The 18,827-nt window shown below is 41.7% G+C and overlaps 1 protein-coding gene across 1 annotated transcript; it reads right to left on the bottom strand.

The window, feature by feature from the left end:
- Positions 1-15,488: 15,488 nt before the first annotated feature.
- LOC115691409 (S-adenosylmethionine synthase 2-like) lies at positions 15,489-15,980 on the bottom strand. The gene has a single exon (XM_030618029.1). It carries the CDS (start codon positions 15,978-15,980, stop codon positions 15,489-15,491), a length of 492 nt encoding a protein of 163 aa, XP_030473889.1.
- Between the last annotated feature and the right edge of the window lie 2,847 nt (positions 15,981-18,827).

Raw genomic sequence — 18,827 nt, 5'->3', positions numbered from 1 at the left:
GAACATTCGTAGAAAGCATCAAAAGAAACAGCGTTTCCTGCAGGTACGGAAGTAGTATGAGAAATTTTGTAGAAGCACTTCATGAGAAGTATTTTTCTGGCTATGCTAGAGATCAGAAAATAGCAGAATTCGTACAACTATGTTAGAATAACCTGATAGTGGACCAGTACAAGGCAAAGTTTTCGAAACTTTCTAGGTTTGCACCTTGAATGGTTGAGAATAGGGAGGATAAAGCTAAGAGATTCTTGAATGGCTTAAGGACTGACATCAAGAGACAATTGGTACCTTTGATATAAGGGATTATAATGTACTTTACAGACGAGCTCAACTTATTGAACAAGAGTTGATAAAAGGAGAGATAGAGACTATGGCACAAGGTAGGTCAAGCCACCAAACTACATGGGATAATATCATATTTGGCAGAGGCCTAATCAGATTTGGCAGATCCTCTTTTGTTTCTAACAAGAAATGCAATGACGGAAGGCCGTGAAATAATCCACCATTGGAGCGAAGGCTGTTTCCTAATAGTAATTGCCATATGTGTGGGGGACGACACGGAAATGCACCGTGTCTATCACTGAAGAGATGTTTTGGATATGGATAGCCCGGTCACATCGTTAAGGATTGTGCTCAAGGCAAACAACAACCTCGTGCACTGCTAGCACAACAACCGCAACAACCAACTCAGGGCGGAGCACCACCACAAAGGAATTTACAAAGACCACCGACACAAGGAAAGGTGTATACAGTCACTCAGGAGGAAGCTGAGGCTTCCAAGACTGTTACTTCAGGTACGCTTTCCTAGTACGATTGAACAACTTATGTGTTATTTGATACGGGTGCCACATATTCCTTTGTATCTGCAAGATTTATGCAATTAGGTGGATTAAAGTCTAAATTGCTTAAAATGCCTCTGAGCGTCTCTACACCTCTGAAGGCCATGATATTATCAACGTTGATACGTAGAGACTGTATGATTTCTATAGGTGGAGTGGATTAGATGATAGATTTGGTAGCATTTGTCATGTATGACTTTGATGTTATTATAAGAATGGATTGGCTTAGTAAGCAACAAGCCAATATGGATAATTATGAGAAAATAATTCAGTTTAGCCCATCAAATCATCCTAGTTTTGAATTTCTCGGGAATGGAATAAATTCTTCCATGCCATTGCTCTCGGCACTTGAGGCACATCGACTCCTCAATAATGGTTGTCAAGGATATTTAGCAATGGTTAAGGATCAAGTTAAAAAGGAGTCAAAGCTTGAGGAAATTCATGAGGTCCAAGAATTCCTTGATGTGTTTCCTGAAGAATTACCGGGATTACCACCAGAACAGGAGATTGAGTTTGTAATTGAATTGGTTTCCAGAACTGAACCCATATCAAAGGCCCCGTATAGGATGGTTTTAGCATAACTAAAAGAATTAAAAGTGCAATTGTAAGAATTGCTTGACAGGGCATTCATCCGGCATAGTGTGTCCCCATGGGGTGCACCCATCCTATTCATAAAGAAAAAGGATAGATCAATGCGTCTCTGCATCGACTACAGGCAACTGAATTAGGTTACAATAAAAAATAAGTATCTGTTGCCTAGGATTAATGGTTTATTTGACCAGTTGTAGGGAGCATCTGTATTTTTAAAGATTGATTTACGATTAGGATATCATCAGCTAAGAATTAAGAATGAGGATATTCCTAAGACAGCTTTCAGGACTCGTTATGGACATTATGAGTTCTTAGTCATGCCGTTTGGTTTGACTAATGCACCAACCGCATTCATGGATTTAATGAATAGGGTATTCAAACCCTACTTGATCAGTTTGTAATAGTCTTTATCGATGATATCCTGATATATTATGAAGGACCAGAGGAACATGAAAGACATCTAAGGATCGCATTGCAAACTCTTTGAGAACATAAGCTGTATGCGAAACTTAGTAAGTGTGAGTTTTGGTTAAGTCGAGTGGTATTTATGGGTCATGTAGTAACCGAAGAAGGTATAGCAGTAGACCCAGCCAAGGTCGAAGCAGTGGTCAAGTGGCCTAGACCAACAACAATAACCGAAATTCAGAGTTTCTTAGGACTTGCTGGCTACTATCGAAGATTCATGGAAGGATTTTCATGTCTTACTAGCCCATTGACCTGACTGACAAGGAAGGACATGAAATTTAAGTGGAATGAGGAATGTGAACAAAGTTTCCAAGAGCTTAAGAGAAAACTGACTATGGCCCCAATTCTAACGATACCATCTGGGTCAGAAGGATTTGTAGTATATAGTGATGCTTCTCACAAAGGTCTTGAATGTGTTCTGATGCATCACGGGAAGGTCATTGCATATGCATCAAGACAATTAAAGCTGTATGAGTTGAACTATCAAAGGCATGATTTGGAATTGGCAGCAATTGTCTTTGCATTAAAAATTTGGAGACATTACTTATATGGAGGGAAGTTTGAAATTTATATGGATCATAAGAGTTTGAATTACCTATTTTCCCAAAAGGACTTAAACATGAGACAACTCATGTCAGAAAGGCAAATAATCCGTCGGCTTGTTTAACGAATACAAGTGAGTAAATTTAGTGGAAATTTGGACGTTCGTCAATGGAATTGGGAAAGATGTCGACTTAGGGGACTTAGACATTACCACGACATTACCGTGTTGTTCCGCCGAATCTTTTGACGCTCACCATTATATTTATTTTCGTATGAACCGTCCGATGACTACTTATCTTTTCAATTCCTAACACCATATTGCCGGGTTCGCAACTTATCTTATCATTCTTTTATTTTCATGCAAACTCGAATCCCCTTTTTATTTCCCCCACCACTATCACCGTAGCTGCTCGGTTGTTGCTTCTTCCTAATTCTTCTTTTCTTTTCCGATTTCTTTTTCTCTTCCGATTTCTTCTTCTTCTTTTCTGTTTTCTCTTCTTTTCTTTTCCGTTTGTTTTCTTTTCCGTTTGTTTTCTTTTCTTTCGCTCCCCGCCACTTGGCGGGAACGTTGCACCAAATGGCGCTGGGAAGTTGCCAAGTGGCAACCTTTCCCTCAACCCCAACATGCAAGAAGGGGAAGAACGACCCCCAAATTCCCTCTCTCTCTCTCTTTCCTCTCGATCAGCCCCATCACATTTCTTCTTCTCTTCCTTGGTTGATCTGCCAGCACCCTCCGCCCGTTCGCTCCGCTCGTCCAGTCGCTCCAGCAGCTCAGTCCAGCAACGCTTCAAGACCGACGACCCTCCCTCACTGTGACGGCCCAGGTACGTCAAGCGCTACACGTGTTGTATCTAACTTCTTTCTTATTAATTTATTTGCAAGCGGAAGCACAACAAAATAATTGAATATGTCATATCATTATTTCATACACTGAATAATGTACACATACATCACTTACATTAAAACATCACAATACAAACACCTGGGAAGGGTTTGATAACTCTTATCTCCACTATCATAACCCCGCTCTCAAAAGTCTGCCTGTACAACACTGATCCAATATTTAAGGATCGATAACCTCTCCCAACATCAGCTCATCGATAGCATAGCCAGAGGGACCATCAAACCCTCTCAACGGTCCTACCCATATACCATCGTAGATCACGTACCAGGCTACGTACCGATAGGGAACCCACTCGGCAAGTCCTTCGTCGACCCATACCGTGGTAGTACACTTAGTATGCATATAAACCAAATTAGGCAATACAACATCCTCATACATATACTCAGTGTGAGCCGGGGTTCCAAAAAGCAGTGGCGGTGATGGACGAGCCATCTTACACGTCTGAAAATAAAGGAGTGAGCCGAGGCTCAGTAAATGAAATCTCTAAGTCTAAGGTAGGAATTCACCTTTGCACTCAATCTGACGTTAACATGCACAAACAATCAAACAATACTTAAATATATGAACATACGCATTATTATTATTATCATCGTGACATACACTAGTACATAATATGCTCACTCGATTGCAAGCGGATGACATATCATATCATAATGTACCAGTATCACCTAGTGTCTTATCATCATGAATGTACATATAAACATGAGCATGCATCATATTCATTATTTCATCATATCCCGATTCATGGGTCTTCCCGATTCATGGGGCATCTCGATTCGCGAGGCATCCCATGCATCCGACAAGGCATTTTGATTCACAGGGCATCATTGCTACGATCTCGTAGACGAAGGATCATTATCACATCATTATTTACATTTCTCATACACATGTGTATGTTCAACAATCAACATGAGATACTCACATCATTTCCACAATTAACGTACAACAAACAACATCCTTTCATGCATAATCATTCTCACAACCAACATTCAATATACGACATCATCTTATGCAAATCATTACTGAAATACAATCGTCATGTCTTTTTCATGCATCACTTACATAAATAATGATAACACACTTACCTCTTTTCATTTTCATGCAAGTCATGATAACATTTTTAGAGAATTTGTAACATGAACATCTATAACTCAATTAATCTGCAAGATGAACATCGACAACACTTAGTAGACCTTGAACATATGAGAATTAACTAATTGGTTGCAGGTCTCACTGGTTTACTAGTATCTTGGACAGAATTAATGGCCTAATTCAAATGATCTTCAGCACGATGATACCAATAATATCGGTAAGATCGTCAACTTGTCGATTATCGGTAAGATTGTTGGCTTGTTGACTATTAGTAACTTCTTGCTGCGTTCGGCAACTTTTGATAGAAATCAACAACTTCATTACTATGACTCGATACTTTCAGAAAAGTTCCTCTAAATTATTTTCAAAATTTTCAATTTAACAAATCCTCCATTTTCACACGTTTCCCATCAAATATGCTATCAATTCTTATATAGTACACTAGAATGCTTAAAAACATGTAAGAACTTATAAAATCAAGTCAAACAAACATAATCTTTCAACACTCGATCATGAGAACTTATTACACATAGCATTCGAATTCAAACTAAAATTTCAACTCCCATACAATCAAGTCAAGAATACTAAATAGAATAACCTAACTTAGTCCCTAGAGCTTTCATTTACCTTGAGAATGGCTTGAGTAAAGATCAAGCTTAAATCCCTTCAAAGCAAAACAAACAATAATGGAAATCAACAACTCTAGCCTTTAAAACTATAAAACCCATTTATGGAAGGTATATGAAATTAATGATTTACCTTGACCAACTCGAAAGATTGGAGCAAAAACTATAATAATACGAACGTGGGACCTTCACTTGGGAATTGAAAGCGAGAATTGAGAGGAAGTGACAAGTTAATTGGTAAAATAATTGGGGTGGGGTCTTTGGTTGAAAGCTCTATCCCGGCAAAGAGTGAAGGAATGAGCTAACTCAATCATGATTAAAGTAAATATATGCTCATAGGGTAAAATCATTAAATCTATAGGTAGAGAGGTAAGTTGTCCCAATAAGAATGCTTCATGTGGCCCTAAGTAAATATCTGGGCACAAGTGGCTCAACAAGATTAGCAAAAAGAGAAGATATTTGGGGAGAATTCATCTCCATCGTCCAAGGTGGGAGTGATTCATCAATGGCATTTATGCGCTAAAATTAAATTAGATGAGGTAGCACATGATGTCATTTGCTTAGGCTAAGCATAATGTCATCAAGGACATGCGGTATAGATCAAAGGACAAATGGCTCAATCACATGGTTTCCAAAGTAGATGTTTAATAATTGTAAAACACTAGCTGAATCGGTAAGAAAACAAGAGAGCCGGTGTCTGTTTTAAAACATTGATGATTTAAAAAAAATATTTTGAATCCGTCCAAACTTTTAGCAAAATTTCCCGAGCGTAAGAAAATACCCAATTCAGTACATTACCAACTCAACATTCAAGCTTTAAAAGAATTTTCGGAATATAATAATCTCCATTGATAGCTAACATGGTGATACACATATCATCGTCACTTTAGAAAATCAATCCATAAGGAATTATTCAATAATTAATTGCTAGTAGGTCCATTCACCTAAATTATGGGCATAACAATTTAGTTTAGGCATTCTGTTACCGCCACGTTAATCGTTCGACTTGGATTTCCACATGCGATAATTACCACATCTAAATTCTTACCTATTGATAAACGCAGGGAAATTTTTCGGATGTCACATCCCCTGTCTGTGAGCTCAAGGACAATGGTCAGGAACCTCGGGGAGCCAGCAGATCTCCTTTCTTCCTTGAAAGAGCGCAGCGCCGAGCCGTCCGCTTGAGGCAAGAAAATTCTAACACCCTATACTAAACAGTGACGTCTTGCATGTCGAATTGGAGTCTTGGATGGGTGTAGGAAATGTAGTGACGGTTGTAGTCTGGTTGTTTGGGTCGTGATGGCGAGCGGTGAGTGATACCAAGAGTGGAAAGGGGGCGACGATGCTTGGTTCGTGAGTCTGAGAGGAGGAGTGCTTCGGTGAGGGTGTGATTGTTGCGGGCTAGTGAGCAGTGAGCAAATCCTTGAGTGAAGTAGAGTGTGTGATTCTAAGTGTGAGAGAGAAATGCAGGAAGAAGTAGTGATGCTCCTCGCCGGGGGAAGAAAATGGAGTCTCGGTGGTGAGGGTAGCTAATTTGGCGATAGGGTCGAGTTCATGGACAGCTCGAGGAGGACGGGCGTGACTGAGTTGCGAATTAAGAAACAAATTGGGGCTTCGTGTGAGTATAGACGAGATGGAATACAAGAGAAGTGCGAGCGGAAGATGGCAAGTTTATTGCATAGTCAAGACAGTCACTGGGAGAGGGACGTGTGTTTGGTAGCACGTTTGAGCCGTGAGTTGAGATAGTCAATTGGTGATCCATGAATTGTTTAGTGGAATGACGAGCTAGGTTGAGCAATATGATATGTTATGTGTATTAGTTAGGCTTATTTTCCATAAACTTGTGAAGTGTTCTGTTGGAATCGTATTCAGTAATTCGTAAGTCCAAATCGGACTAAGGAACCAGTGACATTGAGATAAGTTGATTGTCAATGATGGACGGTGTAATGAATGGACGGATTCTTGTGTATGAGCTTGCTTGGGGAAAACTTGATTGAATACTGTTGGTTAGCAAACCGACGATGCCTCGCAGAGCCAGCAGGGAATAGCGAGATGCTCAGGGATTGTGCGAACTGGATGCCTAGGATGAGTGTACCCTAGATACCTCAGGAGTGTGATCGGGATGCCGTGGTCTGTGGATCACGAAGCTTGCGTGGGTCGATGAGAATACCGGCGTACACCGCGGCAGATCGGAGAGCGGACCGAACCCTACTAGATGGGAAGTATTCCTCCTTGCGTGACTGCCGAGCGCACCGGCCATGGGACTTGGAGTTAATGTTTAAGTACCCTTGCAAGCATTAATTGTTTATGCACCTATGGATCGTATAATTGCTTAATGTTACTAATCATCTAGATCTCTGCACTTTAGAATTTGGTAATGGAATGTGAATGATCTTTTTTGATGTGCTTGATGGTTATTTGTTTAGTATAATGCGATAGATATTTCTTTGCTGGGCTATCGTTCACTCTTGTGGCTGCTATATTTTTACATATTAGTAAGCATGAGTTACCCACCACCTGCAACCCCGGTCACCCTCTTTGGCGCCTCGAATGAGTTTGTGGGCCGTCTTGTTCCCTTCACCAATCCTAAGTTCCTACTGATCCGATTGGTGCGCTATGATGCCACCTTGTGGGTAGATGTTGGGTTACCGAGTCACCGGGTGCCTATCCATCTCGTCTCGGTCTTTCTAAATGCTAGCGGAAGTTTGGTGGGGCCCATCCGGTATCCAGTGAATGGTGGTGGTGGCGGCAATGGAGCAAATGGAGGGGTTGGTGTGGCGGAGTAGGTTGGCTCAAGAGCCGACTTAGAGAATCATTTTTGGATGCATGACTAGTCACTTTTTGGAATGTAGTCATGCAGGTTGGGTGATAACTTTTGGTTGATGTAGTAAGCGAGCTAGGGTAGGTGAACCCGTAGAACATAGCTTTTAGGGATAGCTTCCCAAGCGTGTTCTTGCTATGTAAATCACCCAAGATTTATAAATAAAGATAAGATCAAGTTAAAACAAGTTTTATGATTTGTGTATTATGATACTCTTATTATTGTTTATCTTCCTAGTTTTGTCCTCGTATTAATAATGGAAGTAGAACAACGTTTAACAAAAGAAATGGGCAGATGTGACCGTTTTAGCGGGAAGGATTGTAATTAATGAAATTATGATCTTATTAAGTTTATTAAGAGTTAAGAAAAGGGGAATTTTAACTCGTTTAATTAGTAGTATGTCTTATGTTTAAATTCATGTTGTAAATGTTGACCTAGAGAGGGTACATCTTCTGCTGGGATGCTAATTAGTGAGCATAAGAAGTTGTGTGGATCGCATTAGTAAGGGGCATGCGTGGGACGCTACACAACTAGCATCGGTGTATTCTTCTAATACAACCGGATAATTATTATAGAACAATCCCAAGATTTAGTTCTCTTAAAATAACAAAAAATTCTAGTAATAGCTTTCCAATGTTCAATACTTAGATTACTAGTATATCTACTGAACTTACACATGGCAAAAGCAATATCAAGTCTAGTACAATGCATTGCATACATTAAAGACCCTATAGAACTCACATATTCAAGTTGTACTATTGCACTATCGGTATTATAATTCAATTTAATACTGGAAAAATGGAATAGTTATTTCTTTAAAATCAAGATGTTTAAATTTATTTAACATCTGTTCCAACGTAATCACTTTGACTCAAAGAATAGCCCCCACTATTTTTTTAACTTTACTTCCCAAGATAGTATGTACTTCATCCAAATCTTTCATTTGGAAAATGGAAGTTAGATACTTCTTAGTCTCAATGACTCCAATCATATTGGTTTTATAGTCCCCTTTAGATACCCCCGCTTCAAGACTAATTCAAGAGACATCCAATCGAAACTATGCATCCTTAGAATTCCAGGCCAGTTGGGTTAGGGGTGCAAGAAAAATGTTTACATCCAATGAGACTCCATGGAATGTCTAGAAAAGGTTCGAGTGATAGTACTTTCATGGCCCACTAACACTCCTCATGAGACTTTGGAGACCATGTCTGTCACATCCCGACCAAGACCGTGACCCGTGGCATACTTGTGATGTCCTGTTAAATTTTTATCTTGCAATTTCTAACAAGCGAAAGCATATAATTGGGACAATCACAACAACATTTAAACAACGAGGTTAAAGCAGACATTAAGAACAAACCATATATTTACATGATACTTAGATATTTTACATGTCAAGCTTATTTACATGCCCCTTTCTTTTCTTTTGGGCCGATACACGCAAGCATACCAGCTATAACAAAGGTTGGGTTACACCTAACCCCACTACTGATTCCTCTTCAAAAAGTTCCTCCAAAAAGTTCCTTTCCCCAAAAACGCTCGGTCATTCCCAAGTACGGTTGACTGACTAGGCCCCGTCCATGCCAGTCCCGGGTGCTGGGCCACAGGCACCGCTAAACAGGCCATTAAACCCATGAAGGGGTCCGATCAGTCCGCCATCCTCAGTCCACTCATACTAGGCTTCGAACACACGCGGAACATTTTGTTCAAGGCCTTCATTAATCATGACTTGGGAAATGACCTTACGATATGCTCTCCCTCAGACTGCGTCGATCACATCGATCAAATCCACAATCATCTCCACAGGTGTTCCAAACCGGATCGGAGGAGCCGCCATTCTATGGGTCTGAGGGAAAAACAACGAGGAATGAGTTGTTGACTCAATAAGTGAATTCACTAATTTCAAATTATGAAGAATTAATCGTCATCAAACATGCATTCAACCTTACCACCCCGAGTATCGACATCAGATCAATAGCAAAGATGTGCTTACCGTCCAAACATCACTCATGATGTAATGCAATTGTCAAGCTGTGACTTCCCCAAATTTGGGCCTAGGAGCTGAGGGCAAGTGATCGATAAATGAGCAGGTAATTCAAGCTAAGGGTCGGTAATGGAACGGACAATATGATCGAAACGAGTATACTGAGGGTTGGTCATGGTTCGATCGAAAGATTGTCCATGAATTGGCCTAGGGATCGACAGTGAATGACTCCTTGATTACGCAAAATGATTAGAGTAATATGACTGTGGAGTGACCCTTCGACCATAAGGGCCGTTAGTGGGATGGTCCGGAATAACTATGGTTCAGTACTGTGTCGACATGTGTGGGCCGCGGGTAATACCGTACAGCCATGCATCGATCCAGGATGACCATGAGTTAATTCTGGAATACTGGATTCCACGAGGCCACATAATAACCGAGGGTCGATCATGGATCAGTGATACTCGAATGTGGACCGGTCGCGAATCGGCCACGAATCATTGCGCCAAGTCGGGTAGACCATGGACAAGCTATGTGCTAAGCTACGAGCCCAATGACTTGGCCGCGAACTAGGCTATGTACCAGCCGTGCCAGCCAGGCCTCATGCCTGGACATGACCAGCCATTGTGCCCATTAGCTAGGTCACGGACCGACTTCGTGCCCGATCGTGTATCAGTCATTGTGCCCGACCCTTGTGCCAAGCAACGTGCCCATTGGATCCGATTCCGATCTAGTCCCATGCCCAAGAAATATGGCCATGAGCCGTGCATTGTGCCATTCATGAGCTAATGTGCGTGTTTGGCGGTGAATCGATCTCTCGCTCATGTAGCCAGCATGGTGCTCGGCACGTTGCTCGTGCAGCCAGCATGATGCTCGGCACGTTGCTCGTGCAGTCGGTGTGGTGCTCGGTACGTCGCCCGTGCAGCCTGGCGCAGCGCCCGTGCAGCCTAGCGCAGCGCCCATGCGGCTCGGCCATGTGCCCGGCCCTATGCCTGTGTGGCCCAATCGCGTGCCCATATGGCCCGGCAGTGCGCCAGGCCACACGCCTACTCAGACCCAGCCACGTGCCCAGTCAGTCGATTAGCTTGGATTTATTCCATTTAACTTCGACCTTAGTTTGGTTGTGTTAGGTGATATTTGAGGACATTCTCACACCGAACCTCGGGTTGAACAGATATACCAAGCGTGAAAAACCCTTGGAAAACTAGTAGAATAGTATGACGTGGGGTTACGAATTAAGGAATTATTAGTCAGGTTGTGTAAATCGGGTGACCCGAATCATTTGTGAGTGGAACCAATAATCCTAGAGGACCAGAATTGAGTCCCACGGTTCAGAATTAGAAGGAGCTAGAGACAAAACTCTTGACCAAGTCAAATGCCCATTAAAAGCCATTTAAGACCACCATTATTGGACTAGCTTAGGTATCCCCTTCATTTATTTTTGACCAGCTGAGTTATGCATGTCATTAAAGGAAGTTTGATGACATATGGTCATCAATTATTGACACAAAACAAGGAGGGGGATTCGGCCAAGAGAAGCTCACGTGAAAGAGCCCTCACGCCATCACTATCTCTCTCCTCATTCTCACGCCCAAACACACACACACACCACCAGCCACTTGCTCTCTTCTTCCCTTGTTCACGCCCAAGGAGAAAGCCCCACTGATTCTCCCTTTTCTTTTGATTCAGCCAGGCTAGAAAGTCACGCCCGAGACCCCGTTTTTCCCGAACTCAAGCCTTTTTCCTTCCTCAAGCCACTTGCTTTCTTTAGTCTCTCGTGTTCTAGTGTTATGTTGTGTAAGTGAATTCCCCAATATCGAGAAAGGAAGTTGCGATACGTTGTAACATGGTTTGCTTGGGCCGTTTCTTGGTTTCTTGGTCGATTATAGCTTGTTCTTTCTTTGACAAGTGATGCTCACGTGTGACAATCATGTTTGATGTTCTTTTGTTGTTTGTAGCACGAACTTTGCTATTGATTTGCCATCGATGCCGGTACGGTAAGAGCCAATTTATGTGAACGGCGATTGTCTCATCTTCGCTTGCTATTAGTGTTTTTACTTATTGAGTCTCTCCGACTCACTCCCTGTTGTTTTCATCTTTTCAGGTCCGTAAGATGGTGTCTCCCCCCGATCCGGTTCGGAAATCCCATAGAAATGAGAGCCGAATTGCTCACTATAATAAATGCCCGGGAAGGTCGCGCTTATCGTCGGATCACAACGTGTGTTATGGTTGATGAAGGCCGTGAGGACTTAGTTCCCCACCCGTACGAGGCATGGTATTGCCTCGCAAACGGAGAGTGGGTTGGACCCCTATGTGGGTTTAACGGGCCGTTCGACGGACCAGGCAGGCCGGCTCCAAGACAGGGTATGGGCGGGGCTTGAGATGGCCGGATGAATGGGGAACGAGAGGACCGAGGAGCGAGAAGCAAAAAGCCATAGTAGAGTTAGGGACCCCAGGCCAAAGTTTTGTTTGTGAATAGTTGGTTTGTTTTTCGAAATCGCCCTTGAAATTGGCATGTAAAATATATGTGTGCAATTTGCATGGTCCGAGAGTAAGGCTTGTGAAAATAAGCACGTATCATATAAATATAACGTGCGAAGTTTGCTTATGTTGATATTGTGATGTTCCGTTTATATTTGCTTCCGTGTACGCATTGATTGAAATGAACGGGACGCACTAATTTATTTTCACGAGTCACTATTCCGTTCGGATCATGTTCGGTCATTAAGCATCAATCGTGATTCCAGGTCGGGACGTGACACAAGCAAACATAAAACATGGTATTTCCATGATGTATGTATCAACAAACGCACAGAATTCATTCAGTTCATGCACCATGGCGTGCGTACGAGGCGTACTTGCCCTTTCTCGTGCCCGAGACGTGTCTAGACTTATGCTTTGCTTATATAGACAACTATATAAACAAAATCCACATTAAATAAAGTCCGAGCATGGTTCAAGATTAAATACTAGCTAATAACGTATTAGGTCATCATATCCTAAGATTAGGGAATCTACTTACTCTACTCGACAAAGTGAGATTTTATGGGGACTAAATGGTGACGTGAGAATGAAGTAGTGATTGGCGTGAGCAAGCAGAAGGTGGCGTGAACAAGAGAGAACCGGTTGGTGGGGTAGGCGTGGATGGTGATGGTGTGAGGAAAAAGGAGACTAAGGGAGACCCAAGCCTATTTATATTATGGTCCACTCATAGTCCTAATGAGCTAAGGCCGAAATCTATTAATGAAAGGGCCCTAAAGTCTAAGCTTCATTATGATAAGACCTTGAAAGTCTTTGGTCATAATTAAACTTCTTATGCAAGCCTTTAATTGAGGCCATTCATCTCCAACTTGGTCTTTAAGTCTCTACCTTAGGGTCATTAGGCCCTACTAATTCATTTAAAGCCTAAGTAAATCATCATGGTTTCTCTCTCTCTCTTGTCCTCCCTTTGGTCACGAGCCTCTAAGTTGAGCGTGAATAGTTGTCTTGATCTTCAAGACTCAATTATTGAAGTCTTCCACAAGATTCCTATCTTTATTATTAAGGGTCTTCTTGGTCAAGTTTTATCATTGACAACTTTCTAAGGAAGTTGTTAATTATTGGTGCTATATTTCAATTATTAGACAACATCCAAAAGAAGTTGCTAATTTGTCCTCTAGTCCATGGCTTCTTCCTTGGGCGTGAATCACTTCCTAGAGGCCACAATTATTGGCTCATGCAAGACAACTTCATTATTGACCCAAGCTCTATTATTGGGGGTTCATCTTTATTATTGATCAACTTGTCCAAAAAGTTATCAATAATGTACAAATAGTGAAGTCATCATGTCTTCTTGTCCAAGAAGCATGTTAGGCGTGAATCATATGACTATATCAAGAAACACTCAATAATTGGGTCCTTGTTTAGTTCTAATGGCACTTCCTTCTTTGGACACCAAGATTTCACTAAACTTGGCTTGGCAAAGAACTAAGAGAATTAAGGTTCCAGGTGTCTTAAACGATCGACCCTCCCATTAGAAATTCGAGGTTCGGGGCCAAATAATGTCCAAGTGATGTTGAACCAAAATTTGAAATGACCAAATGCTGAACTTGTTTGGACAAGCCTGACCGAGCACAAATTCGCCTGGACGAGCTCTGTGTCGGGTAAAAAGCCGAGCTGCACGAGCGTTGTGCCGACCATTACATGTATGCGGTGCCGGGCGCTGCACGGTATGTGGCCTGGTCAGTTGGGCCACTTGGCACAAGGCCGAATGCATGGGCATGGAGCCGAATGCATGCGCGCAGAACCGGGCCACACGAACGGTGTGCTGGCACAAGGCTGGGCCACATGAACAATGTACCGAGCGCATGTGTGGAATACACGGATGAGGGATCAATTCATGGGTCGAACGCACGCATTGGCCCAAGGGCGGCATAATGCATGGCTCGTGGCCAAGTTTGACGAGCACAAAATTGGGTTTGGACCGGAACTCATGGGCACAAAGTTCGGCACAAAGGTAAGGCACAATGGCCGGTACACGGACAGGTACAAGGCCGGCCCATGGCCTGACTGATGGGCACATGGCCGGGCGCAAGGCCGGACACATGACCTGTCCATGGCCTACCCAATTCAACGCAACGATCCACGGCCGATTCGCGATCGATCCATGTTCGAGCATCAACGATTTATGGTCGACCCTCGGTTGTCATGTAGCCGCGTGAAACCGAGTACCACGGAGTTGGTCCATGGACGTTCGTGACCGGTGCATGGCCGAGTATAATCACCCGCGACCGACACATGCCGTACAACGTCAATCCACAGCCGCCCGGAATCATTCCACTACCGACCCTTATGGTCGAATGGTCGAATTATGGTCGAATCACTCTAATCGACTTGCGTGATCAGGAAGTCATTTCATTGGCGATCCCTTAGCCGATCCATGGACAATCCTTCGAACCATGACCGATCCTTTAGATACCGTTCCGTCCATACTGACCAATCCATGACCGACCCTCGGATCAGTCCACACACCATTTCCAAGGCCTTTTCCTTCGGTCATCTCGGTTCCATTTGGGTCCAAATTTGGGGATGTTACAATGTCTTCAACGCCCCCGTGCAAGAGGTGCTGAGATGTTGGATTTATTTGTAGCATCCAGAGGACCAGACGTTACCCCTTTCTCGATCATCCCAAATATAATACCGCCTCGTCTATCCAAGGGCCATGATGCAAAAATTAATGGCCTAATCCCTCATCCAAAGGCTCCGAGAACTCCAAATCGACTCCGCCTTTCCCATTGGGAATGAAGCAGCCCACGACGCGAGAAGTATCGTTGCCCATAACTATACTCACAATGAACCTGACAAATGTGACCTCTGATGTGGACGGTTCCTATGACTTTGTACCATGAGCCAATACACGGCAAAAGAACTCAAGAAAAGTCAAGAAAACTCAACAAAATACATATACCAAAAATAGAAAACCAGTGCAATCCTACTCTCACAGCCCATATATGCTATCTATCATATTCCCTGAAAACAGATCTATGAGGAGCAAGGACAGCAAATGGAACACATCAGAACCAAAAAAGGGACACCCGAAAACCCATTTGGTATCTCCCGATCGCCTCCATAAATAGAGCACTGCATGTCATCCCATGCATGTAACAACAAAGGTGGGAGGCTTTGGATCTCTATAGGCAACAAATTCAGGGGTTTCATCGGAGGCATATCCAAAAATGTGGCCCTGATCACCGGCACCAATCTCTTCTGGGCGCTTGGTGAGATGGCCGTGGACTCCCTGGGCAATATCAGGGCTCTGCTGCTCAATGTTGCCCAGAACCTTGCACTGGTCAGCATGAAGACCAACATCATCAGACACAAATCCAATAGACCTGCATGTGTCACGGACAATTTTATCATAGTCTACATTGGCCTTGGTGGTAATTTCTCCGATCACCATGACCATGTTGGTCTTGGGGCACGTTTGGCAATCAACCTTGCTGTCAGGGTCCTGCTTGAGGCAGGCATCAAGGACAGCATCGGAGATCGTGTCACACAACATGTCGGGGTGGCCCTCATTCACGGATTTAGAGGTGAACAAAAAGGTTTCCGTTCTTTGAATCGTTGACCGCGTATCCATTGCTGTAGTTGTCAGGTAGTTCCTTCACTCCAATGAGCAAAATTGTTGCCATCAAAATGGTTTAGTTTCACTGTGTCTTGATTTATAACTTTGATTGACTTTAACTCTATTGTTACAAAATAATTTCTTAACATTGTTGGGAAAATGTTAACGTGAATCGGGAAGAATAATGAGTTAGACTTTGAGGCATAATAATACTTTCTTTAATGAATTATTTATCCCACATTATTGCTAATGGTTATCGGCAAAAATCCTCCGGGATACAATAAAGTCTCGAATGAGAATACTAGATAGTAATTATGGTACTTCTCCAGGATATCTCAAGGTAAACAATTGAAAAATCTGGCTGTTATCTTGCAAAAGAAACGAAAAATGATAGTTCTTGAACAAAAACGTTGAAAAATTATATACTTTGAACAAACATAACTTTTCAAATGTAAAGAAGTTATGTTCAAACAGATAAAATCTTCCAAAAGTTGTAAAAGCGCCTAATAACTATTAGGTAGAAGATAAAAATTCAAAATTAAATAATAAAAAAATAATCATGACTCCTTCCGTTTCAATAGGACACAATGGGTCGAATTTTGATAAATAACTAATGATCGTTGATTAGTGCCAAATTTCGTCCACGTGCGCACTCACATCTTTTCGATGTGGGACACTGCACCTCTTAGCTTGTTTTACTAACCAACAATAATTGGGACAAAGCCCGACTTTTTTTATCCAATCATTTTTAGAACATTCATTATGGTCAGCATGCATTCGAAACGCGTGTCTGATCACTGATTTCCAATCTACTTACACTTGAGATGCATGTTTGATCACCCATTATTATTAAAAAAAAAAACCTTTGTTGTCGTTAGTGTGCACTTGAGACGCGTGTCTGATAATTCATTTCAAATCTCTAACCAATTTGTGCTTGGGATACATATTTGATCACCGATTTAAACAAAAAAGAAACAAACGATCAACTTAGACTTGGGACGCATGTTTGATAGCTCTTTCTAAAAATCTCCGTTGTAGTCAGCATGCGCTCGGAACACGCATTTGATCACTCATTTTAGATCTCTGATCAACTTGTATTTGGGACACATCCTAGATCACCGTTTTCTCTTAAAGAAAAACCTTTCCATTGATCAAGTTGTCCTTGGTTCTCCTGTTTGATCACATTTGCATTCTGAACTTGCACTTGGGACGCACGATTAATCATATCCGAAACAACTATGCATGACCATCCCTGCAAATGGCATGATTTTACGCTTGTCTTGTCATTTAATAAATTTTAAAATTTGAACAGCAGCAAAAACAACAGCACTGCCAGGTGAGTCCTAAAATAAAATAAAATAAAAAAAGGTGAAAGCATCAAAACCAGGGATGTCTCCTGCGATCCTCCGTAAAACTTCATAAACGAGGAAGGCACGTAGCTCAAACTTGCGGTTCAAATTTTGTCTTTAACGTCGTCACTGTCACAAAGAGTGATAATTGTTATAGGGTTAATACCACAAAAAATCTTAAACAGATATATTTATAATAAATTTATCAAAAATTAATTTTTGATCATAAAAAATTTCAAATTAATATACCTGTGACAAACTGGCCCTAGGCGAGGGTTGCCGACCCTCACTCAGATTTGAGGTGAAGGTCGTGCCCTCCCCTAGATCGGGGCCTGCAGGCCCTCGCCGAGGGCTCGCTCGGGGCCAGCGAGGGTCGTCGGGCTTCGAAAAGGCCCAGGAGACCTCCGCCGGCCCTTCCCGACGGTTGTGGCAGTGGCCACCGGCGAGGGCTTGGCCACCGCCATAACCGCTAGTTGGGGTATTTTTTTTTCTAATTTAATTTATATTTTTTTTAACTTTTTCTGACGTGGCACTTGTTGGACGCCACATCATTGCCACGTATTTCAATAAAAGTAATAAAACAAAACACGTAAGTGCCATGTTAGCATTTTCCGTTAATAAATTAGACGGTGTTAACTTTAGGACTCGATTAAATCAATTTGACAATTTTTAGGTCTCGATTACACATTTTGCAAATTTTAGGACTCAATTGTACTTTTGTGACAAGTTTTAAGACTTCTAATGAACATATTCCTAAAATTTAGAATATCTTGTTATGTTGCCCCCGTTAAATAGTAAAAAAGAAAAGCATGTTCCTTTACGGTCGCAACGATGAAATGAAAATTTGACAAGCAGGAAAAATGCTTTATTATCCACCTATTACTTTCCCTCAAATCTCGAATATAAAAACGATACTTAGTCTTAAATAATTACATACGATTTCATATGTCACTACTTGTTATTTTTTGAAATATGTTTAAGTTGCGCTAAAAAAAAAGTCAAAATGTACGAATCGAAATATTTGCAAAGACTCATTTTATAAAGAATTTTGCAACTCTCGTTACAAGTTTTTTTTTTCGCATTTACCAATTATCCTATTACATGCAACAATGACACCACTCATTTCACGAAACCAGTGTTTGTCTCACATTTTTTGGATATTCCACTATTACCATTATATGAAAATATATGATTTTAAAACTGTCTATTACCATCTTTTCATCATGCAACCACCCAGTTAACACCTGTTTAATAACTACGTAGCTACATCCCCTCAATTAAATAATCACCCAATTCCTTCCGAAACAAGATTCTTTTCTCTTCCTACATAATAAATCCGCGACCATGTACGCGCGTGGTGCGTACCTCAACACTATTTTTCGCGAATTAAAGTCTCCCTAGAAAGCAAAATATATCTTAAATTACTTTTATATTTTTAAATCGATTCAAACAAACCGTCAAGCGATTTTACCATCATAAAAGCCCAGACCAATGAGAACTATAGGACGTTGAA

Source organism: Syzygium oleosum, unplaced genomic scaffold (genome assembly GCF_021117445.2).
Source record: "Syzygium oleosum isolate NSW1041296 unplaced genomic scaffold, Sole_v2.1 Sole_v2.43, whole genome shotgun sequence".
NCBI lineage: Eukaryota > Viridiplantae > Streptophyta > Magnoliopsida > Myrtales > Myrtaceae > Syzygium > Syzygium oleosum.
Note: the sequence above shows the minus strand (reverse complement) of the source record. Positions and strands in the feature narration are given on the sequence as shown.

Excerpts from the sequence above, each read along its gene's own strand:
- LOC115691409 (XM_030618029.1), bottom strand. The coding sequence starts at position 15,980 with ATGGATACGCGGTCAACGATTCAAAGAACGGAAACCTTTTTGTTCACC.